We start from the raw sequence: 27,454 nt of genomic DNA, 5'->3' as shown, positions 1-27,454 counted from the left end.
TACCGTGGATTTACATTGGTGTGACTGAAGTCTGAATCTTGCCTTTTGCTTAGATTTATTATTTCTTCCAAAAATGTTTCACATGTAGTATATATGGCAATCTATAAAATACTAACAATATTAGATGACCAGTTTTCATGAAGTTTAATGGTAGAACACCTTTGAAAGATCTTTAAATTGTGTCCCCATATCACATAACAGGAGCTTTGGTGGCACTTTCACTATTTCCATGCCTGCCATGAAATCATGATTTACATAGGGCCCTACATCTAATTGCAGCATCTATGTATTTGCAGCTTGTATCTAGATGTCTGAATGTAATTACGAAGAAGCTACCATATCAATACTGTCATAAGTTTTTTATCTTTTGAAAAATGTCTTTAATAAGCTTTTGGGCTTGTTCCCTGCTAATTCATTGTAATATCAAACGATGACATGTTTACAACTGTGAAGTCCCTCATGGTTTTTTGTAACATATGCTGCATACTTACCCAAATCTTTTGAATGACAATCAGCAGAAAATAGCTCACAAGAGTGCAGCTAGCAAGTTGAAGTTTGTTCATACTTTGGCAACTTAAAGTTTAAGTTGCTCCCTATCTAACGTATCTCTAATCTCTGTAGACATGTCATATGCACATGTCTTTTTAAACTGTCATTGGTCTCTCAATGTTAGAGTACTTTCTTATTGTTTTTCCCCATCTAATTTTGGTCTCTTTTAGACTATGCATCCAATGGGGAAAGACTAAGGGCAGGTGTACACTTAAAATGCTGCACCACTGTAGGGCTTAAATTAAACCGCTCCTAAATTAAGAGCTTCTCCCAGCGGTTTAGTTAATCCACCTCCCTGAAATGCGATAGATATGTTGACAGGAGATGCTCTCCTGGCGACACAATGCTGTCTACACAGGGGATTAGGTTGGTAAAACTATACCACTCAGGGATGTGGATTTTTCACACCCCTAAGCAACAGTTATACTGATATAGGTCAATAGTGTAGACTTGGCCTAAGGCTGTGTTTACACTGCCACTTTCAGTGCTAAAAGATTAGTTGTTCAGGGGTGTGAAAAAACACCCTCCTTAGCGACAAAAAATTTAGTGCTGAAAAGCACCAGTATAGACCACCATTCATTTGGGGTGTTTTTTGTTTTTTATTGCTGGAAGAGCTCTCCCCCAGTGATAAGGGGAGTCTACACTGCCCATGTCACAGTGCAGCCGCAGCCGCACTGTAACGTGGGCAGTGTAGACATACCCTCAGTCTTTATTTCTTGAAAATTGAGAAGCACAACTAAGACACTTTAATAATAATATAATAAACACAAGATGATCACGAGAACTGGTCAGGAACTAGAATTTCCATTGTGTGGAAAATTCTGAGATTTCATTTTTTTCCATTCTGAATCAGAAAAAAAAGGTCGAAAATTCATTCCGGTGAAACAAAAATTCAGAAGGCTTTTGTTTCAATAGCACTGAAACATTTTGTTCTGATAGTGTCATTTGGATTAATTTATTTTCAACTTTAACAGTACATGGTATATATTGTATATAATAGTACAGTTAATAGTTTAATGTTTAATAAAATATTAAAGTCAAAATGAAATGGATCAAAATGAAACCATTAGAATGAAACATTTTCAAAAGTTTTGACTTTTTCCCCATCAAAATCAAAATCCCATGAAACATTTTGATTTCAACTAAACCACATTTTTTGACAGTCAAAAAATTTTCAACCAGCTTGAATGAAACAGGTGCTATTAAATGAAGGTACCTTCAGTAGTAGTGTGTTAAACTGAAGTCTAATGGAGAACAATACAAACCTGTCACCATTATATAAATTGTCTCCCTCCCAAATCTAAAACCCATGCCCCGTGATACATGAGGTATATACATGCTTTAAACCCACGTTTAACAATACTCAGTTTTTATTCTTCCCTTCAACCCTCTCATTATTCAATCATTCAAGTGATTTTACTTGGCCTCAACAGGATTTGATCCTGACCTGAAGGTTCCTTTTGACATCCTCATTGCTGAGCCTCAAATGCTGCTGGCAGGCGCCAGTGTTACAGAAACATCCTGTACGAATATGTATGTTGTAGAGACTGGCAATCTTGTCCACCTTACAGATTCAGCAGCACAAATAACAAAAGAATGAAAGAGATAATATTAAATATACTCAGTTTAAATAAAGGCTGCTTGAAGTAAGTTATTTCGCTAAATTATTAACAGTTTGGTTGTTGGAGCTGTTATATTTTCACATACACTATGAGGAAAACAGGTATTTTTCAGCTTTATTATTAAAACAAAGACGGAAGAAATACAGACAAATAAGCCATAATCCTGCAAATGCTTAATTTTAAACAACACATGGAGAAGCCCATTGAAATCAGCTAGGCTAATCACATGCTTAAAGTTAAGTACATGTGTAAGTGCTTCCAGGGTCAGTGCTTTACACTGTAACATTCTGCATCTGAATGGAAATAAAGCAGCAACTGCTTTGCTTGGAGGTGGGGGGTTGGGAGCTGCTCTTCAGTTAAATCTGCAGTATCTAGCCCAGTGATTCTCTAACTTTTTGTTTTGAAAGGGCAACTCCTTTCACACAGCAAGTCTCTGAGTGTGACCCCCTCCCCCGTTATAAATTAAAAGGGGGGATTTAATTTAAATTTAATTTAAGAGGGGCTCAGGCTGTCAGTCCTATGCCAACTTGTGACCCCCAGTTTGAGAACCCCTGATCTAGCACAACCTGGTCCATGCCTGGGATTTCTATGTACTGCCACAATCCAAATAATAACAACGACAACATCTTTCCTTTGCAAAGCTACATACTCCATAGTATAAGGGATACTGTCAGTGCAGGAAATTATTGAAACCAGTGAGATTTCTGCACACTTGAGATTTCTGCAGGCTTGATGGATGAGGCCATAAGTAAGCAATAGCATGTGACAGGGAAGACACTAGTCTGGAAGGATAGGAAGAGAGAGACCTCTTTGAATGTTCCACACATGAACACTTTGTTCACCAACTATGCTGACCCTGATGTTATGCTTTTACATCTCTGAATATCTCTAAAACTGCCAGTTAAAGAAAAAAAAACCTGAATAATTAATGGACACAAATACAATAATTAATGGATGAATCATTGGGATGAATAAATTATGTGAATATGAGAGAGAGAGAGAGAGAGAATGAACATGTGAGTGTGCAGGGGAGATGGGAGATCATGTCTGTCTGTACAACAGAAAGGTTTCAGAGGAACAGCCGTGTTAGTCTGTATTCGCAAAAAGAAAAGGAGTACTTGTGGCACCTTAGAGACTAACCAATTTATTTGAGCATGAGCTTTCGTGAGCTACAGCTCACTTCATCAGATGTTTACCGTGGAAACTGCAGCAGACTTTATATACACACAGAAATCATGAAACAATACCTCCTCCCACCCCACTGTCCTGCTGGTAATAGCTTATCTAAAGTGATCAACAGGTGGGACATTTCCAGCACAAATCCAGGTTTTCTCACCCTCCACCCCCCCACACAAATTCACTCTCCTGCTGGTGCTAGCCCATCCAAAGTGACAACTCTTTACATAATCAAGTCGGGCTATTTCCTGCATAGATCAAGGTTTTCTCACATCCCCCCCACCCCCATACACACACAAACTCACTCTCCTGCTGGTAATAGCTCATCTAAACTGACCATTCTCCAGGTTTAAATCCAAGTTAAACCAGAACATCTGGGGGGGGGGGGTAGGAAAAAACAAGAGGAAACAGGCTACCTTGCATAATGACTTAGCCACTCCCAGTCTCTATTTAAGCCTAAATTAATAGTATCCAATTTGCAAATGAATTCTAATTCAGCAGTTTCTCGCTGGAGTCTGGATTTGAAGTTTTTTTGTTTTAAGATAACGACCTTCATGTCTGTGATTGCGTGACCAGAGAGATTGAAGTGTTCTCCGACTGGTTTATGAATGTTATAATTCTTGACATCTGATTTGTGTCCATTTATTCTTTTACGTAGAGACTGTCCAGTTTGACCAATGTACATGGCAGAGGGGCATTGCTGGCACATGATGGCATAGATCACATTGGTGGATGTGCAGGTGAACGAGCCTCTGATAGTGTGGCTGATGTTATTAGGCCCTGTGATGGTGTCCCCTGAATAGATATGTGGGCACAATTGGCAACGGGCTTTGTTGCAAGGATAAGTTCCTGGGTTAGTGGTTCTGTTGTGTGGTATGTGGTTGTTGGTGAGTATTTGCTTCAGGTTGCGGGGCTGTCTGTAGGCAAGGACTGGCCTGTCTCCCAAGACTTGTGAGAGTGTTGGGTCATCCTTTAGGATAGGTTGTAGATCCTTAATAATGCGTTGGAGGGGTTTTAGTTGGGGGCTGAAGGTGACGGCTAGTGGCGTTCTGTTATTTTCTTTGTTAGGCCTGTCCTGTAGTAGGTAACTTCTGGGAACTCTTTGTACAACAGAAAGAATCTCACAGAATGAAGAGATCTGTGGCAGGAGAGGAGGGATATACTTTTAGGGACTCCCAGGACTCCTAGGAAAGCATAAAGAAGAAAGACCGTTTGAGAAACATTATGGCTCCGCAAACTCTCCAAGTAAATGGATTTTAACAAGAGATAACAAGGGCTGTAAGGATAATATGGTATATGCGATTATTGCTGGAGTATGGGACCCAGGGTCCTGGGCAGATGGGTTAGCTCAACACTGCCGCCTGTGCTACTGTGGCTTCACTGCCTTATATGAAAGTCTTTACTTGCTGCAATCACACCTCCCATGTGCAGTGCAATGTAGTATAATAGCCTTATTTATATGGGCTCTGTAATAGAGGAAGTATGTATGGAGCAGATAAATTAAGGGACTGGCTTAAGTTTTATTCCTGACTTTGCACATTCCTGCCTGCATGATCTTGGCCATGTAACTCAACCTCTCTTCAGTTTACCCATTTCATACACAATAAAAGTAAGTTCTTGTGGAGCTTGATTGTGTGAGTTGCTGAGCAATCTCAACCTCCATTGTCTCCAATATTCCTTTGCTTAGCACCTTGCAGGATCAAGCCCTACATTTCAACCCAGTGCAGGAATTATTTAGTCTGTGTCAATCTTTAGACCTGATGAAAGCAATCCTAACAGTATTTGGTGCACACAAAGCATCTGGAGCACTTTTATGTGTGGGTACAAGGGGTTTTACACAAGAATGCTTGGGAAACAAATGGAAATATAAATGGAAGACACATGTGTAAAGTGAGTGTGCAGCGAGTGTAAAACACAATCAAGCGACAACTGGGAATGGTTCTACACCCACTTGGCACAGCTGTATTTACCCAAAACTCAAACCAGTGAAAAACCTGGCTCCTTAAATTGTCTGTTAAAATAACTAAGAGTTGTTTTAAATTAATGGTCCTGGTCTCAAAATCACAATTTATTACCCAGGACACAAAGAATAACCATGAAACTAACCGTGCATTCAATTTCAGTGCATAGAAGGTGAACTCACATGCTTTGTTGCATTTACAAGGGCAAAAATAGTTTGTCTCTGTTTATATTTATTATTTGGGGGTGACATATTTGATCCAGGGTGTACTCTTCAATTTCGACCAACGTACACAAGTATGAGTGTCTCTGTATCACTAACATTAAGACAAGGAGTACACTTTTCAAAACCACCTAAGTAACATAGGAACCTAAGACCCACTGATTGTAGATCAACGCCAGAAATGGCAGAGGTTGACCTCAGTGAGATTCCGCATGGGCGCTAGCGGATCCTGTTATCCAGGCCCTAAAACACCAAAAATATCATAGATAGAAAAGAGTCAAAGAAAATGCAGGCAAAAGTGATGTAAGTGATGTATGTACACAGCCAGGATATTGTTATGCAGTGTACTAATCATGTCTATCCTTATGTTGGTACAGCAATGGGACCCCAGTCCTGATTGAGGCCTCTGAGAGCTATCATGATGTAACTTGAATAATTATACCTACGTATATTATCTCATTAATTACCAGAGGAGCTGCATTATTAGAAATAAAATATATATCCTTCAATTTACTGTACTCTTAGTAATTGGAAAAGACTGCAGGTGCTGTATCCTCTTGTCTGTCCTGGTTAAGCATGTGTCCTTGATAGAAGCACTCATTAAAAGCATTATATTTTTACTTAAAAAAGGATGGAGAGTTGCAATCATGGTTGCAAACTTCCCAATGAGCTCTGAATGGGTGAATCCCTGCACACCGAGGTGCAGGGATCTGTTCTCAAGGAGCTCATTGCAGGCTCATGGTCTTAGCTCCCAATCCTGCAAACTCTTGTGCATGTGCTTAAATGTACTCATGTCTGTATTCCTATTGCCTTCAATGGGACTCCTCACAGGAATGAAGTTATTCCCATCAGTGTGAGTACTTGCAGGGTCAGGTCCTCAGTGCCAGTGTAGACGGCACTAAAACAGGTCACAATGAAAACAGTGAGGTGGTCCTCCCACTGCTTCCTGACTGTGCATTAGGGTTCTTTTGAAGTTTTCCAGAACCCACTGCTTTTGTGCAGTAAGTTACCAGAGACCATTGCAATTGAAACACATTAGAAAAACAATATTATGGCACAGGCCGAAACTGCAGCATTGCAGAAAGTAAATCAGCATGTTCATGCTTCAACTGGTTCTGTCCTCTTGCTTCAATTATGAATGGCTCAGTTCCCTAATGTAAACACAATCAAAAGCACGACACAGATCCTGATTAGCAAGTGCAATGGAGAATCAGACCCAAGGTCTCTATTTATGGTTAGTGTATCCGTGCAGTATTACAAGCATGTTTCTAAGAATCAAAGTTACAGTAAAAGGCATCTGCTGAGAAAAACTGTTGTGGTGTCATTTAACTTTGTTTTGTCAGAAGGCGTCTATCTGGGAACCGTGACATTTTTTTGCGTTATTTTCTCATTTGGATGAGAAAAGTTGTCATCCTGACATTACAGATTTCAGAGGAACAGCCGTGTTAGTCTGTATTCGCAAAAAGAAAAGGAGTACTTGTGGCACCTTAGAGACTAACCAATTTATTTGAGCATGAGCTTTCGTGAGCTACAGCTCACTTCATCAGATGTTTACCGTGGAAACTGCAGCAGACTTTATATACACACAGAAATCATGAAACAATACCTCCTCCCACCCCACTGTCCTGCTGGTAATAGCTTATCTAAAGTGATCAACAGGTGGGACATTTCCAGCACAAATCCAGGTTTTCTCACCCTCCACCCCCCCACACAAATTCACTCTCCTGCTGGTGCTAGCCCATCCAAAGTGACAACTCTTTACATAATCAAGTCGGGCTATTTCCTGCATAGATCAAGGTTTTCTCACATCCCCCCCACCCCCATACACACACAAACTCACTCTCCTGCTGGTAATAGCTCATCTAAACTGACCATTCTCCAGGTTTAAATCCAAGTTAAACCAGAACATCTGGGGGGGGGGGTAGGAAAAAACAAGAGGAAACAGGCTACCTTGCATAATGACTTAGCCACTCCCAGTCTCTATTTAAGCCTAAATTAATAGTATCCAATTTGCAAATGAATTCCAATTCAGCAGTTTCTCGCTGGAGTCTGGATTTGAAGTTTTTTTGTTTTAAGATAGCGACCTTCATGTCTGTGATTGCGTGACCAGAGAGATTGAAGTGTTCTCCGACTGGTTTATGAATGTTATAATTCTTGACATCTGATTTGTGTCCATTTATTCTTTTACGTAGAGACTGTCCAGTTTGACCAATGTACATGGTAGAGAAACACGAGTTTCTACAAGCCATTACCCTATGATCCCACTGAGAGTTACCAAAAGCAACTACAGCATTTGCTCAAGAAACTTCCTGAAAAAGCACAAGATCAAATCCGCACAGACACACCCCTGGAACCCCGACCTGGGATATTCTATCTACTACCCAAGATCCATAAACCTGGAAATCCTGGGCGCCCCATCATCTCAGGCATTGGCACCCTGACAGCAGGATTGTCTGGCTATGTAGACTCCCTCCTCAGGCCCTACGCTACCAGCACTCCCAGCTACCTTCGAGACACCACTGACTTCCTGAGGAAACTTCAATCCATCGGTGATCTTCCTGATAACACCATCCTGGCTACTATGGATGTAGAAGCCCTCTACACCAACATTCCACACAAAGATGGACTACAAGCCGTCAAGAACACTATCCCCGATAATGTCACGGCTAACCTGGTGGCTGAACTTTGTGACTTTGTCCTTACCCATAACTATTTCACATTTGGGGACAATGTATACCTTCAGATCAGCGGCACTGCTATGGGTACCCGCATGGCCCCACAGTATGCCAACATTTTTATGGCTGATTTAGAACAACGCTTCCTCAGCTCTCGTCCCCTAAAGCCCCTACTCTACTTGCGCTATATTGATGACATCTTCATCATCTGGACCCATGGAAAAGAAGCCCTTGAGGAATTCCACCATGATTTCAACAATTTCCATCCCACCACCAACCTCAGCCTGGTCCAGTCCACACAAGAGATCCACTTCCTGGACACTACAGTGCTAATAAACAATGGCCACATAAACACCACCCTATACCGTAAACCTACTGACCGCTATTCCTACCTGCATGCCTCCAGCTTTCACCCTGACCACACCACACGATCCATCGTCTACAGCCAAGCTCTGCGATACAACCGCATTTGCTCCAACCCCTCAGACAGAGACAAACACCTACAAGATCTCTGTCAAGCTTTCTTACAACTACAATACCCACCTGCAGAAGTAAAGAAACAGATTGATAGAGCCAGAAGAGTTCCCAGAAGTTACCTACTACAGGACAGGCCTAACAAAGAAAATAACAGAACGCCACTAGCCGTCACCTTCAGCCCCCAACTAAAACCCCTCCAACGCATTATTAAGGATCTACAACCTATCCTAAAGGATGACCCAACACTCTCACAAGTCTTGGGAGACAGGCCAGTCCTTGCCTACAGACAGCCCCGCAACCTGAAGCAAATACTCACCAACAACCACATACCACACAACAGAACCACTAACCCAGGAACTTATCCTTGCAACAAAGCCCGTTGCCAATTGTGCCCACATATCTATTCAGGGGACACCATCACAGGGCCTAATAACATCAGCCACACTATCAGAGGCTCGTTCACCTGCACATCCACCAATGTGATCTATGCCATCATGTGCCAGCAATGCCCCTCTGCCATGTACATTGGTCAAACTGGACAGTCTCTACGTAAAAGAATAAATGGACACAAATCAGATGTCAAGAATTATAACATTCATAAACCAGTCGGAGAACACTTCAATCTCTCTGGTCACGCAATCACAGACATGAAGGTCGCTATCTTAAAACAAAAAAACTTCAAATCCAGACTCCAGCGAGAAACTGCTGAATTGGAATTCATTTGCAAATTGGATACTATTAATTTAGGCTTAAATAGAGACTGGGAGTGGCTAAGTCATTATGCAAGGTAGCCTGTTTCCTCTTGTTTTTTCCTACCCCCCCCCCCAGATGTTCTGGTTTAACTTGGATTTAAACCTGGAGAATGGTCAGTTTAGATGAGCTATTACCAGCAGGAGAGTGAGTTTGTGTGTGTATGGGGGTGGGGGGGATGTGAGAAAACCTTGATCTATGCAGGAAATAGCCCGACTTGATTATGTAAAGAGTTGTCACTTTGGATGGGCTAGCACCAGCAGGAGAGTGAATTTGTGTGGGGGGGTGGAGGGTGAGAAAACCTGGATTTGTGCTGGAAATGTCCCACCTGTTGATCACTTTAGATAAGCTATTACCAGCAGGACAGTGGGGTGGGAGGAGGTATTGTTTCATGATTTCTGTGTGTATATAAAGTCTGCTGCAGTTTCCACGGTAAACATCTGATGAAGTGAGCTGTAGCTCACGAAAGCTCATGCTCAAATAAATTGGTTAGTCTCTAAGGTGCCACAAGTACTCCTTTTTTTTTTTTGACATTACAGAGTTTGTCATGGTTCTAGTGACTTGTGGGTGGAACTATCATTCAGTTAATGATGACAAGCAGGGCAAAAATCATGACAGTTATTTCACTGCTGAAGTTGTTCAGCATTTAGTTTGGTTTGTTCACTATATTAAAAGCCTTAATCCAAAATTTATAATCTTTCTCAAATAATAACCCCTTTCACTTTGTTTGAACAGCCTTGCTTTTAAAATTACAGGATGTTTAAAGATGGAGTTGCCATGCCCTGACTTCAGGAAATGTTTTGCAAATAGATTCTCTCTTTCTTCTTCTCCTTTTGTTTTGTTCTTATCAGATAAATCATCATTATTCATTAATGCAAAACCTGGACTTTTGTTCCATATAAGCAAGTGTCAGAATTCCAGAGAAAAACACTGCAACGTAAGACAAAACCGTTCTCAAATAACACTTTTATATGATCGGTTTATGTTCATTTTTAGATTAGACCAGTGCAAGGATTATTGGCAGAGAAAAAAAGAGACCAAATTAAAGGAAGAGAATTATTTGAATAAGAGAAAGACCAGTTAAGCATAACCTTTTGTATGAACTCTAGAGAGCTTCATTACCAATCTATGCAAAGCATAAACTCACATGGGAATCCTGCAAGTAACACTTACTAATATGAAGTGCTCCCCATTGCCATCAATTGGACCTCTTGAATGAGTAAAGATTGCAGGATGCAATGCTACTGTAGCAGTGTCAGTCCCGGGATATTAGAGACCAGGTGTGGGAGGTAATATCTTTTACTGGATCAACTTCTGTTGGTGGGAGAGACAAGCTTTTGAGATTACATAGAACTGAAGAAGAGCTCTGCGTAAACTTGAAAGCTTGTGTCTCTCACCAACAGAAGTTGGTCCAATAAAAGATATTACCTAGAGTTGCCAACTCTCCTGGATTGCCCGGGAGTCTCCCAGAATCAGGCTCAATCTCCCACAGGCTACTGAAGCTGATCTAGGAGATTTTAGGCTGCTAAAAACTGGCAGTGCAGTGGGGCTAAGGCAAGCTCCCTAACTGCCGTGGCTCCATGCAGCTCCTGGAAGCAACCTACATGTCTGGCTTCTAGGCACAGGGGTAGCCACAGGGTCTCCATGTGCTGCCCCCACCCGAGAACTGACTCCGTAGTTCCCATTGGCTGGGAACTACAGCAGAGGCAGCATGCAGAGCTGCCTGGTTGCCTCTGAGCCTAGGAGCTGCACATGCTGGCCGTTTCCCAGGAGCCACCCGAGGTAAGCGCCGCCTGGCCAGAGCCTACACCCCTCACCCCCCCTGCACCCCAACCCTCTGCCCCAGCCCTGAGCTCCCTCCTACACCCAAACTCCCTCCCAGAGCCCACACCCCTCACCCCCTCCTGCATCCCAACCCCCAGCCCCAGCCCTGAGCCATCTCTCACACCCAAACTGCCTTGCAGAGTCCACACCCTGAACCCTCTGCCCTAGGCTCAGCCTGGAGCCCCCACCACACTCTGAACCCCTGGGCCCCACCCCCAAGCCCAGAGCCCACACTTCCTCCTGTACCCCAATCCCCTGCCCCAGCCTGGTGAAAGTGAGTGAGGGTGGGGGAGGGTGAGTGATGGAGGGAGGGTGGATGGAGTGAGTGGGGGTGGACCCTCGGAGAAGGGGCGGGGCCCCAGGGAGGGGCAGGGTAGAGGGCGGGCAAGGGTGTTTGTGCGATTAGACAGTTGGTAAAAATAATATTACCGCACCTACCCTGTCTCTCTAAAGATTGCAGGACTCGACCTACGTTCTTTGGACAAATACTTAATTTTCACTTGGACATATGCTGTTAGATCCTGTTGCTCAGCTTCACCCTGGAAATATGTTACTTAAGGAGTTAATTTCATCTCTTTCTGTGGTGTTAGCATACAGCAAAACAAACAGAATATAAACCATCTGTTAGAGTCTGTTTTGATGAAAAAAGTCTTCAATAATACACATTTTGAAAACTGCCATAAGGAGCAATAAGAAGTATAGACCTATGGGTTGCAAAGTGCAGCAGAGTGTTTGCAGCTCAGCATGTAACAACACAGGTTGCCATTTAGGAGCCAGGGATATGTTCATCAATAAGGGCATGGAAGCGTGAAAAAGTGCTAATGGCAGGTACACAGGTTTAGGTAATCATATCATCAGTTTTGGTGCTTTCCTGGGTCTGATATTTAGAACTAGGGTGACTTTGTCTTTTATAAACTTGATTTTTTACAATTTAAATGCTATCTAATAGACCTTACAGCATTTTTATTGATTCTATACCGAATGTACATGGTAATTAAGACACTACGAAGACCTGGAGTCCTTTGTATCAGCTAACCCTTAGTATTCAGTCCCATTTCTGAAGCAGTTTACTATGAGCCTGAACGTGCCAGGATGCCAGGCATTTCCTGGATGGGAGTGAGCACCCTCATATCCCTCTTGAATTTAATGAGAGCAGAGGACGCTCATTGCCTTGCAAGGCTGGGGCCTTTGTGCTTTAACAGGGATAGGTGAACTAGCTAGGAAACAGACATCTATTTTTTTACTAAGATCACACAGTTAAAACTTTATTCTTCTTTTTCAGAGGTAATTTCTGTTTTAACCACAGTCAGCGCTCCTACTCCTCCTTCCTTTTAATGATGCCATTTTGCTTTGATGTCTGAGCATTTTTTTTTAAAATACTGCTTTATTTGTTGTTTCCTGCTAGGGTTGTGAATTTTGGTTGGACATATTCCTGGAGCTTTCATCGCATGACATAATCTTTCATTAAAGATTAATCTTTAATTTCTGGAGACTCCAGGACAATCCTGGAGGGTTGGCAACCCTATATTACTACTGTACTTTAACTATTTAGTGTCTGGAGCATCTAAGTTAGAGGGATTCATGAATAATAACTACAACAATAATAATGTATAATCCGAATATAAATCACCCTCCATATTCTAGTGCTATTGATATGCTTGACAGCAATAATACTATTGTAAGCAGATTTGAAATATGTAGTAGTTAAGATTTATAGATACCATATGGGTTTGCATTACTTTAAATCACTAAAAATGGAAGGCACCCACTTCTATTGGCTCCTTTAAAAATCTCATCTTAAATCATAGGACGCATAACTCAAACAAGCAGTCCTTACTCATATGAGTTGTTCCATTACAGCCAACAGAATTACTCACATGAGCAGAAGTTGTCAGACTGCGCCATTAATCTTGACATTTTTATAATTTCGTATGAACAGGATGGAAAAACCCACCCAGTTCAAGAAGCCCCGTCACAACAGTGTTTATTCTCTTGGAAGAATGGCAGTCTGGATTTCTACTCAGTTTTTAGACTGTGACCAAACTTCAGAGCATAGTGTTTCTGGAGTAGGTTTGTCAGATGGATTTGCTCATCACAAGAATTTCACTGCACACTACTGATGGCTGGTTATAAAGCTGACTTTGTGACACTCTTCTCCAAATCAGCTGGTAAATTAATTCACTGATTTATTGCATGAAATTGGAGAGAAAGTAAGTTAGCTCCTTTGGTCACCCAGCTTTTGATTGTGAAATTTTGCGACTGCCAAAGATGCATGCTTAATCTCATTTAATGTAATTTAATCCAGAAATAGGTCTGAAGAGAAATCAGCACTTGTTTCCAAATCATAATTTAGAAGAAGGAAAAAAATGACATCTTTGTTCAGTTACTAAGACATAAAAGTTTAACCAGATCGTCTCCTGCAAAATGATATTTTTTATACAAAACATATACATTCCCGTCCGAGGCGCTAATTTCTAGTTGGGACAGAGCCCATATTGTCTAAAGGTCTGATTTTCTTCTCCCTTGCATCTTCTGTAGTCATTTACATATGTTTAAACTAATTGCAAAGTGGGTGTAAAGCACTCCCAGATCAGAATGGTAGCAGTTTACACCCACTCAGCGCTTACTTTGCTCCAGTAAAATGAATACACTGGGTACAAGGCTGTGGAGAGTCAGACCTTAAATGTATATTGGAACTGCACATTGGATGCATTGAGAGTGGGAATGGTAATGTATTACTATTAGGCATTTTTGAATTGATGTATGTACCAATTTGTCTACTTGCTTTAGGACTGGTCTACTACTAAAAATTAGATCCACGTAGCTAGGTGGCTCAGGGCTCTGAAAAATTTCATGCCGGTAGTGCCGTACTTAGGTTGACCTAATCCCCACGTAGAAGTGGCTAGGTTCATGGCTTGGTGGATGGACTGTTGAGCTACCATCTCTCAGAGAGGTGGATTAACAACATTGACGGAAAAACACCTTCTGTCGAAAAAGGAAGCATCTACACTGTAGCAGTACACCGTAGCTGTGCTGCTGTAGGGTAGGCCTGTACTTAGAGATGGGCATGATCTGGTTCTGAACTCTTCTAAACCTTATGGGTGCTCTGAAGCAGGATTTTATTTGGGGCCAGTTGTTAATTGGTTTGAAATTCTGTGTTAAATCTCTACCTGAGATGTTTTAATTAGGAAGTGTGATGAATATGGGGGAATCTGGCACATGCAGCACAAGGATGTGTTTTTTGGTTGCTCATAAATGTATTCATTATTGTTGGACTGAAGATCTAAGTGGAGATTAATAATGTTGATATTTTTACTGTTGGGAAAAATGTCAGCCAGAGAAATGGATGAAGTGCCAGGTGTCTAGCAGATGAAGAGACCCTTTCTAGAACTTCTGCAAAAAGGCAGCTCACTTGGTAGAACTGTCCTAATAGCAGGGAACATCCTGGAAAAAGAACCAGAGGACCCTCTGGAAGGGTGGGTAAATCAGAATATGTAGGTAGTCATCCTGTAGGACCCTGCCCCAGAAGATTTCTCCTGCTTGTTCACATGCATCCTAAAGAGTCCCTGAGCTCTGTGAAAGGTATATCCAGAGGAAGAAGCATAGGAAAGCGAGAAAGTATGGCAAGAGACCACCCTGGCAAGAGACCACCCACCCAGGAGATCTTCAAAGCTCTAAAAAAGAAAGAAAAAATAAAGAGTCCTACAAAAAGTGGAAACTAGATCAAATTACAAAGGATGAACATAAACAAATAACACAAGTATGTAGGGACAAAATTAGGAAGGCCAAGGCACAAAAGGAGATCAAACTAGTTAGAGACATAAAGGGTAACAAAAAAATATTCTACAATTAGAAGCAAGAGGAAGACCTAGGACAAGGTAGGCCCGTTCCTTAATGAGGGGGTGGGACAGGGGGGCGGGATGGGACGGGACACAATAACAGAAAATGTGGAAATGGCAGAGATGCTTAATGACTTCTTTGTTTTGGTTTTCACCAAGAAGGTTGGTGATGATTGGATGTCTAACATAGCGAATGCCAGTGAAAATGAGGTAGGATCAGAGGCTAAAATAGGGAAAGAACAAGTTAAAAATTACTTAGACAAGTTAGATGTCTTCAAGTCACCAGGGCCTAATGAAATGCATCCTAGAATACTCAAGGAGCTGACTGAGGAAATTTCTGAGCCATTAGCGACTATCTTTGAAAAGTCATGGAATACAGGAGAGACTCCAGAAGGCTGGAAAAAGGAAAATATAGTGCCCATCTATAAAAAGGGAAATAAGGACAACCTGGAGAGTTACAGGCCAGACATCTTAATTTCTGTAAACTATCCCAGAAAGATAATGGAGCAAATAATCAAACAATCTATTTGCAAACATCTAGAAGATAATAAGGTGATAAGCAATGATCAGCATGGATTTGTCAAGAACAAATTGTGTCAAACCAACCTGATAGCTTTCTTTGACAGGGTAACAAGCCTTGTGGATAGAGGGGAAGCAGTAGATGTGGTATATATTGACTTTAGTAAAGCTTTTGATACTGTCTCGCATGACCTCCTAATAAAGAAACTAGGGAAATGCAACCTAGATAGAACTACTATAATGTGAGTGCATAACTTATTGGAAAACCATTCCCAGAGTCATGGTGGAAGGGTATAATGAGTGGAGTGCTGCTGGGATCAGTTCTAGGTCCAGTTCTGTTCAATATCTTCATCAATGATAGAGAGTACATAGAGAGTACACTTATAATGCATAGAGAGTACACTTATAAAGTTTGTGGATGATACCAAGCTGGGAGGGATTGCAAGTGCTTTGGAGGATAGGATTATAATGATCTGGACAACCTGGAGAAACGGTCTGAAGTAAACAGGATGAAATTCAATACGGAAAAATGCAAAGTACTCCACTTAAGAAGAAACAATCCGTTGCAAACATACAAAATGGGAAATGACTGCCTAGGAAGGAGTACTGCGAAAAGGGACCTGGGGGTCATAGTGGATCACAAGCTAAATATGATTCAACAGTGTAACACTGTTGCAAAAAAAGCAAACATTATTCTGGGATGTATTAGCAGGAGTGTTGTAAGCAAGACACAAGAAGTAATTCTTCCACTCTACTCTGTGCTGATTAGGCCTCAGCTGGAGTATTGTGTCCAGTTCTGGGGGCCACATTTCAGGAAAGAGGTGGACAAACTGGAGAAAGTCCAGAGAAGAGCAACAAAAATTATTAAAGGTCTAGAAAACATGGCCTATGAGGGAAGATTGAAAAAATTGGGTTTGTTTAGTCTGGAAAAGAGAAGTCTGAGAGGGGACATGATAACAGTTTTCAAGTACATAAAAGATTGTCCTACCTTTAGAGGTTAAAAAGAACAAGCAGCAATGGGCTTCAATTTCCACAAGGGAGGTTTAGGTTGGACACTAGGAAAAACTTCCTAACTGTCAGGGCGGTTAAGCACTGGAATAAATTGCCTGTGGAATCTCCATCATTGGAGATTTTTAAGAGCAGGTTAGACAAACACCTGTCAGGGATGGTAGAGGTAATACTTCAGTCCTGCCGTGAGGGCAGGGGACTGCATTAGATGACCTCTCAAGGTCCCTTCCAGTCCTATGATTCTACATATGTCAAATCCAGAAACTGCTAGATGTTTTGGGACTGGGGAATTACAGTATGAGAGAAGATTTGAAATACTTTCTTGATTCTTAATGGATGATCTTGCATCTTCTGGACTGCCCTTTTCTTCTGTTTGGCGCATCTTGTGAACTGAAAGATTCAATCACTGAATTTCAATAGGCCATATATGCATACCTGATGGAGTAATCAAGCAAGATGGCATCCAAGACTCAGTGATTCAGCCATGCCCTGGAATCTTCCCCTGTAAGAGGCATATTGCCATGGACCTATGTATCTTCAGGCAGAAATGTTCCCTCTCCCTGGCCACTCATTTACCTGCATTCATACCCAAATACAATTTGGGCTCATACATAGGATATTTAAAATGCCATCCAGCATAGGAATGAAAAGTACAAAAAGAAAAACAAAGAAATAAATCATCTGTGACATCACAGATAACTTAATCAGAGCTTCCTCTCATGGGTATTGAAGCAGGCATATGTAATCCAATATGCATCTCTAGCCATTCTTCAGGATAATAATTATGCAACGGATTAGAGCAGGCAAAGCAAAGGTGCATGGTGTGGAGGTGAGAAACAGGGCATATAAAGCTCCCCTGCCATTCTGCACTCCTGCAGAGGGACCAACCAACATAATGAAAGGGAAAAATAGAACTGTGATAGACTAGTGGTAGTGGCAACTCTAGCTTGAACTTTGGGTGGATGAACTTTGAGGGATGATGTAGTAGATAAGACTCAGTGACTCAATAAATCTGTGTTCTATTTTTGGCTCTAACCTCAGACTTCTTGTGTGACCTTGTGCAAGTCACTTAATCTTGCCTTGGCCTCAGTTCCCCATCTGTAAAAGAGGGATAATAGTACTTCCCAAGCTCATAGGGATGTTTTGAGGATAAAATTCCATTCATGCACCTGAGGTGCTCATATTTGACAGTGATGAGGGCTATATGAATACTTTGATAGACTCCCCAGGGGGGACAGGAAGGTATAGGCAGGGTGATAGTAAGATGGAGCCATGCTCCTACTTTTCGCTGACCAATGGAAGTGGGCTGGAGGGTTAAAATTGGATGCTGCACACTTTCTAAGGGTAGCAGAGCTGCTTTGCCACAGTCCCAGGAGGAATTCCAGCAGAACCTGCTGCTAGTGGGGACTCTTGCTGATGCCCCATGTTTTCGTCTCACATTCCCTCTCCCCCTCTTCAGTGGAGTCAGTGACTTAGAACCTCACTCTGGTTCCATATCTACATATTTTTGCTTTAATGTTCTCCCTTAGATGCTTTCATTTTAAGAGCTGCATGAGTTTCTTTCCTTTATCTCCATCACAGTTTCCCTAGCAACACAAAGCACACAAGGACACTCAAAAGTGGTGATGCCAGACAGCCTCCTCAGCATAGGATTTGATGGAGCTTTGTAATAGCAACCCTTTCTTACTAGCATTTCAATAGTAGGAGATTTCAAACACACCTGCTAGGATGCTTTTTGCTCCCCACAGAGCTGAACTATTACAAAGAACAATCCCACCTGATCCCTGCCACCCAACTTGCACAGCAAGTAAGAGACCTGAATTCGCCTGCAAGGATGCTTATTACTACATGTAATCTAATCCCTCTACACAAGCACAGCATATCTCCGGCCTGCATGCTAGGTCATTGAACACAGAGTCCCCTGTTAGGAGAAATGACTTTTGATGTCTAATACCACATAACTAACTTCCATTAAATGTAAGCAAGGACACATATTGTAATGACCCATCTTGTCAGTTTGAGATGATAACACACCATTATAATGACAACTCTGGTTTACTGGACCACAAAAAGGTCTCTCCCAGTAGTATAGGAGATAATGCAAATCACTGCTGTGGCAAGCATGCCTCTTACAAGATGTCTACAGCACAAACTGATGAGAACCAAAGAAATTAGTGGAGTTTTAAAAAGAGTCATCGCAACAATGTTTTTCTCCTTGTAATCCTGTTTGCATTCTACACCACTGGTCTATCAGCTGCCCCTGGTTTCCTGAAGTCTTAATAGCTAAATCAATAACGAAAATCAATAGCAAGCAATCACCCCAGTAATTTTTAGGTAGCTGTTGGGAACATGGCCAAAAATCCCATTAGGCATGTTATTAATATTTTTCTTTCCTTGAGTCATCGCATTTAATGTAATGAGTGGATATGTTCCAAAAAGCATTAGGGTAAGTAATTCAGAGTCTTTTGACCATCTTGTACAGACATATTCTTTGCTGGAATTAAAAAGTGTTTGTTCCCTGCTCCTACACTAATATTTTAGAAGAAAAATATATGGTGCATACTGTCAGCTTATGCATCTACACAATAATAGTTTTACATGATATCTAAAAACACAGGTGGATCAGAAATAAATAGATAAACATGTATGTATATATATACACATATACACACACATATATATATATAAACTGAAAAGATCTCTTGATTAAGTTGCTTTGTCTAAAAAATAAACCTGTGCAGATAAGAATGTAAAAAGGACACCTTTTTTCTGCTTAATATCAACCCACTAGCAGCTCTAAGGACACAGATTATGAATTACAGGATAAGTATGTTACATAGGTAGTTTGACCAAAATCCCTTTAGTGATTTTGACAGATTGATCTGGCAACTCCCTTCCATTTGTGAGAAATGCAGTAGTTTTTTCATAGCTGTAAGCTGCTCTTCTAAGAACACAGACATCTACTAGTCTAGAGTAGGACTGGCACACTACCGAAACACAGGCTACTCTCTGAGAAAGTCACTTTAGGTGTCCTGCAACTACAGTTGTTCCTCAAGAAATCTACTGATCTTAGGTAGTTTCATGGTAGCTATTATCCTGTTGATATATCTGTGCATCTCACAATCTTTAACATACTTATCCTCACTATATCCCTGTGAGGTAGGGAAGTACAACTGTCACTGTTTTACAGATGGGGAAGAGAAGTAAAGAGACACTCATGTTTACGCCTACACTGCAGCTGGGAGCAATTCTCCCAGACTCACGCTAGCCAGACTCAAGCTAGCGTGTTAAAATCAGCAGTGTGGACCTTATGCGTGGTGGCTTCAGCTAGCCACCTGAGCTCAGACCAGTGGACCGGGGGTGCTGGAGAGCCTGAGCTGCCACCCAAGCTACAATGGCCACACTGATATTTTTAGCATGCTAGCTCAAGCTCTGCTAGCACAAGCCTGCATACCTGCGTGGCACTGTGAGCACCCTATCTGATTTGCTCCAGGTCACACAGGATGTCTGTGATACACCAAGGAATTGAAGCAGTTTTCCAAGTCCCAGGCTAGTGCCCTAACCCCAGGACCATTTTTCTTGTCTTATAAACACCTTATTAAAGTAGTGTTAAAGGAAATCAAAATGTACAAAATAGAAAGGACAGAAAATAATGAAGCCAGTGCCAAGGAAGGCTACTGTGTATTAGGGAATGTTTCCCAAGACGGTTCTGAGCATTTGGTTTGATTATACCAACGATGTGGTATTTTTCCCACCTAGACTTACAAAGCTCTGCCAGTGCCCAAGCCTGGATCAAAAAGGAGGAAGGCTGGTCGATGGGGAGGCTTCCCATCACCGTAAAAAAAAGTTCTAGCTACAGAAACTACTCACATAAGCCAAAAATCATGCCGTGAGGAGGATGGAAAGCGTTCAGATGCGCATAGGAAAGTGGATCATCAAACCCATTGGGAAGTCATCCACTTGATGGTCCAAATTCTGATGGCCAAAAAGAGTATATCCATAGCTACCTGGAATGTATGAACTCTAAATAGTGCAGGAAAATTAGCACAGGTAATCAAAGAAATGGATAGATATAAAATTGACATCTTAGGACTTTGTGAGAGTGTAAAGTTAGATGGAAAGATCAAGGTATGATAACATCTGGAGAAAAAACAATGTGCTATTCAGGGAAAACCAAACGTGAGAGAGGTGTAGGAATCATCATGAATAGCACTGCACAGATATCACTAATGAATTGGCAGCCAATACCAGATAAGCTTCTGGCAGCTAGATTCCACTCTCGGCACATTAAATGCCCCATAGTCCAGACAAATGCTCCAACAAATGATGCAGATGAAGAGGACAAAGAGATTCTATACAGAATTGAACAATGTAATGAAAAATAATATCAAAACATGATCTTGTCCTGGTTATGGGAGATTTTAATGCCCAGATTGGAAATGAAAGAAGAGGTTAGGAAACGATGGAACAATGACAGACAATGGCACAAGACTTCTTGAATTTTGTACTGAAAACAATCTTAGCATCCACAATTCTTTCTTCCAACATAAAAACATACACAAAAAGACATGGATTTCACCAGATGGCCGTACACAAAATGAGATAGACTATATCTGTGTTAGTCAGAGGTGGAAAACATCAGTGTTAGACACAAGAGTATTCAGAGGACCAGATATAGGGAGCGATCACTATTTGCTGAACATCAAATCAAACATTGCTGAACATTTGCAAACATCAAATCAAAGTTCAAAATGCTTAAAAAGAAAGAACACAGACTAAGATTATTCAATACGCAGAAACAACAAGATTGCAGGATATGAAAAAAGTACCAGATAGATGTCAAGAATAAGTTTGAGGCCCTTAAAGATCTTGAAGAAAACAAAGTGGAAAAATATTGGGATCTTCTGAAAACAGCTATGCTAGAAGCAGCTGAAAAGATAATTGGTAGAAAGAGAGGAAGCAATAATGAACAGTGGAAACATGGAAAATTATAGACAAAAGAAGAAAACAAAAGGCTTGAATACTATAACATGCGACTGAAGAAACAAACCAAACCTACAGAAACCTTAACAAAGCAGTAAAGAAATAATGCAAAAAAGATAAGTAAAATTGGATAGAAAGTAAGGCTAGTGAAGCTGAAGAAGCAGAGGAAAGAAACAATACAAGAACAGTCTACACACGATCCTTAAACAGTTAACAGGGTATGGATCAAAATTCAGAAGTGTCCCAGTGAAAGGGAAACAAGGAGAAATTTTGAAAACATAGGAGGAACAAGAAAATAGGTGGGTGGAACACTTCAAAGACGTGCTAAACCAACCAGAACAAATTACAAGACTGGAATTTAACAATGATAAACCATTAGACCTAGATATAGATGTATCTGAGGTAAAAATCAAAGTAGTAAAAAAAGCATTGCAGAAGCTGAAAAACAACAAGGCACCTGGTCTGGACAGCATTCATCCTGAGATGTTTAAATATGGAGGTGAAGATGTGGAATCAGTCATCTGTTCACTGTGCAACAAAACATGGACGGAGGAGAAAGTGCCGGAAGAATGGAACCTCGGTATCATTATCAAGTTACCAAAGAAAGGTGATCTAAACAGTTGTTCAAATTGGAGGGGAGTAATACATCTATCACCAGAAAAGTATTAGCAGCAGTCCTCCTGAACAGAATGAAAAGAAAGATGGATACCATCCTACGAAAACAACAATCTGGATTTAGACAAGGGAGATCATGCACATGCTGTTTTCACCCTGAGATGGATTATTGAGAACACAACTGAATTCCAAGGCAGTCTTGCCATCAATTTTGTGGACTTTCAAAAGGCATTCAATAGTGTAAACAGAGAAACAATGTGGAAAATTGTGGAACAATATGGAATTCCAACAAAATTAATTAACATTATGAAGGCATTCTACGCCAACTCAAAATGCTGCATTAAAATGAAAAATGGATTGAGTAAGCCATTCAGCATCCAGACAGGTGTAAGGCAGGGGTGCGTCCTGTCTCCATTTTTGTTTGTGCTAGTCATAAACTATGGATTAAAACAATGAGACAGTGATACATATGGCCTAAAATGAGACACTTCAAGACTATTTAATGTAGACTTTGCTGACGATATTGCTCATCAGTGAAGATGCCAACGGACTACAAAAATGCACAAACCAAGTAAAAGAAGTAATGGAGAAGATAGGTTTGAGATACAATGCAAAGAAATGTAAAGTAATGTTAATGGGGACTATAGGGACAGAAATCAAAACTGAAGAAGAGAAACTGGAAGGTGGACAATTTTACGTATCTTGGAAGTACCATCAGCCAAGATGGTACTAGTTCTGAGGAAATAAGAAGAAGAATTGGGAAGGCAAATGCTGCATTTGGAAGACTCAAAAACATCTGACAACTCAAAAACATCTCCCTTAAGACAAAACTGAATGTGTACAAAGCAATTGTTATTGCCATCACAACATATAGCAGTGAGACATGGCAACTTACCAAGAAAGATATACAAAAGCTGGATGCATTTAATCACAAATGTCTGAGATGAATATTGGGAATATCATATAGAGATAGGAAGATGAATGAAGAAGTCAGAAAATTTACTGGACAAGGTACCCTCACACAAATTATCTACAAAAGACATCAGTGGTTGGGACATGTGCTGAGAATGGAAAAAGAATGCTTACCAAATACCACCTTTGAATGGAAGCCAGAAAACTCAAGAAGAAAGAGAGGAAGACCTCAAATAACATGGAAATGAACAGTTCAGAATGACATCAGGTACCTCAACATGAAATGGGAAGATTTGGAGAGAAGGGCAGTTGACAGGCAAGGTTGGCAAATGTGGGTAGCCCAATATGCAGCATAGCATGGGATGGACTAAGGTCTAAGGCAAGACTTACAAACCCCATAACATTCTATCCACATTTACTGTCATATCCAAGTAATCTAAAAATGTGAAAAAAATCACAACTTCACATTACTGATAAATCTCTCCTTACCCCACTAACACCTCTCCCCTGCAATAGAGCTTCTTGCTGCTTCCCCATTCCTTCCTTTTACCCTTGTCCCTTAATCTGGGGTTTCCCTTTCGTTCCTTTCTTTCACATACTGGGATCTCTCACCTTGCCCTGTCCTTTCCCCATGGAGAGGAAGGAGCTGCCAGCTGGGGAGCAGAAGAAGAAAGCTGAGTTGTTGATCAACTGAAAGACACTGGGTGCCCTTCTGTTGTGCCATCCTAGGTAACTACATAGCCTAGAGCAGGGCCAGCCCTGATATTTTCATTATATTCTGTAAGGAAAAAAAAAGTAGATAGGAAAATACAATCACATAGCCATCCATCATCCAAAGTCTCATTATTAAAACAAGAAGCAGAGGAGCAGACAAAAGAGAAAATGGCATAGTATGGAAAAAAGAGTTCAACACAAACAGGTGGGAGACTACAGCACCTATCACATAATCACAAAGGGTGGGATTTTCCAAAACACCTAAGTGATTTAGGAGCACAAGTCCCATTGGAAAGGTTCTAACACTTTAGAATTATAGAAATTAGAGATGGAAAAGACCCAGTAGGATAGGGGGTCTATCCTCTACCAGTACAGGTTAAGGGGGGCAAATGCCATGGTATATAAGGTAGGTGCACAACTGGTTGAAAGACCGTACTCAAAGAGTAGTTATGAATGGTTTGCTGTCAAACTGTGACGATGTATCTAGTAGGGTCCTGCAGGGATCAGTCCTGGATCTGGTACTATTCAATACTTTCATTAATGACTTGGATAATGGAGTGGAGAGCATGCTTATAAAATCTGAGGATGACACTAAACTGGGAAGGGTTGCAAGCACTTTGGGGAACAGGATTAGAATTCAAAATGACCCCGATGAATTAGATAATTGGTCTGAAGTAAACAAGATGAAATTTCAATAAAGACAGTGCAAAAGAAGGAAGGAAAAATCAAATGCATGACTACAAAATGGGAATAAGTGGCTAGATGTGATGCTGTTGAAATCATTCTGGGGACTACAATGGATCACAAATTAAATATGAGTCAACATAAGTCATATTGAGGCGTATTAACAGGAATATCATATGTAAGACATGGGAGGTAATTGTCCTGCTCTACTCAGCACTGGTGAGGCCCCAGCTAGAGTACTGTGTCCAGCTCTGGGCACCACACTTTAGGAAAGATGTGGATAAATTGGTGAGAAAGTCCAGCGGAGAGCAAAAAAAATTATAAAATGTTTAGAAAACCTGACTTCTGAGGAAAGGTTAAAAAAAAACTAGGCTTGGTTTAGTCTTGAAAAAAGAAGACTGGGGGTGGGGACGGACCTGATAACAGTTTTCAAATATGTTGAAGGCTGTTATAAAGAGGACGGTGATCAATTATTCTCCATGCTCACTGAAGGTAGGACTAGTAGTAATGGGTTTAATTTGCAGTGAGAGAGATTGAGGTTAGATATTAGGAAAAACTTTTTAACTTGAAGGATAGTTAAGTTCTGGACTAGGCTTCCAAGGGAGATTGTGGAAATCCCATCATGGGAGGTTTTTAAGAACAGACTAACACCTGTCAGCGGTAGTCTAGGTTTACTTAGTTCTGCCTCAGCACGGGGGCTGGACTTGATGACCTCTTGAGGTCCCTTCCAGCCCTACATTTCTATGATTCTATGAAAAGCCATAATGAAAATTGCATTCTAGATCTGGGCTGCATGTACATATCCTGAGAGGTATCTGTTGAGAAGCAGTGTTGGAAAAGTTGGGTTTTCATAAGTTTACAGTGTTGCGCTTCTCTCACTCCTCCTGTGCAGATAGGATCAGCCAGGGAATGTTAACATACACTTAGTCTATACACTTAGTCTACATTTACACTCCCACCACTTTCGGCAGCACGTAGGATATGTGTAGCTACACACCACAGTAAAAAGCAAGCTGTGTTCACACTGTGGTTCTGACGGGGGGAGACAGCAGCAAAAGGCTAGGCCTTTCCCTACAGCCTCACCCTTTCAGGACTTTTCCCTGTTGCCTCCCTCGTTGCAGGGCCTTTCCCTGCTCCAGAGTATTTCCTTGCAGTGAAGAAAGGCTCTAGCAGTAGGGAGCTGATGGAGCCCTTCCCCCACTGCCTCCCTCCTGCCACAGCCTTTCCCAAATGCTGGAGTCTTTTCCTGTGCTAGTAAAAGGCTCCAGCAGCAGGACAGTATATGGCTAAAAGTAACAGCATAGACAGGAAGGCACAGCTTGAGCGAGTACGAGACTTGCCTAAGCTGTGCCTCACTGTCTACACTGCAATTTATACCCATGCTAGGGGAATTACTTAAGTATGTACTCTACAGCCTGGCAGAAAAAGCATGCAGTGTAGATGTAGCCTGATTGTCAAAGCTGACCACAACCTATCTGAGAAGTGTTCTCAGTAATCTTAAGAGAGGTGAGGAGGGCAAAACTCACTGACATGTAAAGCTACAGTCAGGCGCTTTGTGAGGAGAACGGAAATGTTCGCCTTTCCTATTTTTTGCAGCGGCCGCATGTTTTAGCAGTTTGTCTATCAGACTGAATGTGATATGGCCGGGCTATAGGTAGGAAAACTGGAGCTGCTAATGAACTGTTGTTTGCTATCTTCCTGACAGGATCGCTAGCAGGCATGGCAAGAATGCGAGACATTGAAGAAACTTTTGCAGGTGAGGCGATCAAGGAGGACTACTTTCTCTTTTGCTTTAGGCTATAGGCAAAGGAGGTAGAGATGAGAAGTTAAAAGGAACCTGCTAATCCTTTGCTGAACTGATGGTCACTTTTCAAAGGTAGCTATGAGGTAAAAAAAAGGCTTAAGGCACAAACAATTAGAGAGGAAAAAAGTTCTCTCAGGACTCCACAGAATGGAAGCAAGTGAAGTTTCCTAAGAGAAGAGTTATTTTTCTTGAGGACTAGAGCACAGCGAGCTGCATAATGGAACAGAGGTAATTAAACTGGGGAATAGCTAGGCATGGCATAAAATTAAACACCAATTAAAGTTGCCAAAAATTCAGCTGGCCTTCTCTGGCTGTTACCAACTCCTCACTACACTAGCGAGCTGTGACAAGTGCTTAATTTGTAATTAAAAGAGGTGCTGGGCCTCAAGCAATTTTTTTGCATTCATAACCAATACAAGCAGCCCAGAGGTGCCAGGGCTATGAACTGCCAAGCCTAGAGGTGCTGGCAAGCCCTGGCACAAATTAAGCATTGTCTGTGACCAAATACAAGACTAAGTTATGGAAGAGGGGCAGGTATGGGAGCTGTACGCCTTATGAAAATATGTAAAGCAAAAAAAGAGTATTTCTTTAATTGAATATATTGCCACATTAAAGAAGCAAGGAAAGCAAAAGTGTGCAAATAATAACAGCACAACAGGCATCTTACAACAAAGCCTATATATTTTTCTAGATCTTGGAGTGGAAGAGGTAAAACAGATTTGATCTAATTTCACATGAATCGGGGGGGGGGGGGGTTGTTAGTTTTTGTTCTGTTTTCTGTCACTTTATTGTCCTTGTTTTTTAAATTTCCAAACACTTTTGCTTTCTTACATCTGTTCCATCTCCTCTTCCTGTTGCAAGAAGAAGATGCTGGAACCTTAAAAGTTGCACACATATGGAGTTATTTACAAGTTTCAAACAACAAATAATTATAATGACAACTAAGAACGCAAACTGTAGTCCACTAATTGTCCAATGGTTATCGTTTGAGAGACTGGAGAACTTGAGTATTTGTAATGAGATATGAATATGATCACATATTTGAATACAATACAAATGATAACTATTCATTATTATTAATGATCCAATGGCTGTTTCATGTGTGGAGGAGTCCAGGCCTA

At 41.2% G+C, this 27,454-nt stretch overlaps 1 protein-coding gene across 1 annotated transcript in view; it reads right to left on the bottom strand.

The window, feature by feature from the left end:
• The window catches only part of MOCOS (molybdenum cofactor sulfurase), a 403,086-nt gene that overhangs the window by 50,626 nt on the left and 325,006 nt on the right, over positions 1-27,454 (bottom strand). The window contains exon 7 of the mRNA XM_073332641.2: positions 1,997-2,113. Coding sequence (XP_073188742.1) covers positions 1,997-2,113 — 117 coding nt within the window. The remainder of the gene's footprint in view (positions 1-1,996; positions 2,114-27,454) is intronic.

The sequence above is a fragment of the Lepidochelys kempii genome, chromosome 2 (genome assembly GCF_965140285.1).
Source record: "Lepidochelys kempii isolate rLepKem1 chromosome 2, rLepKem1.hap1, whole genome shotgun sequence".
In the NCBI taxonomy this organism is placed as follows: Eukaryota; Metazoa; Chordata; order Testudines; family Cheloniidae; genus Lepidochelys; species Lepidochelys kempii.
Note: the sequence above shows the minus strand (reverse complement) of the source record. Positions and strands in the feature narration are given on the sequence as shown.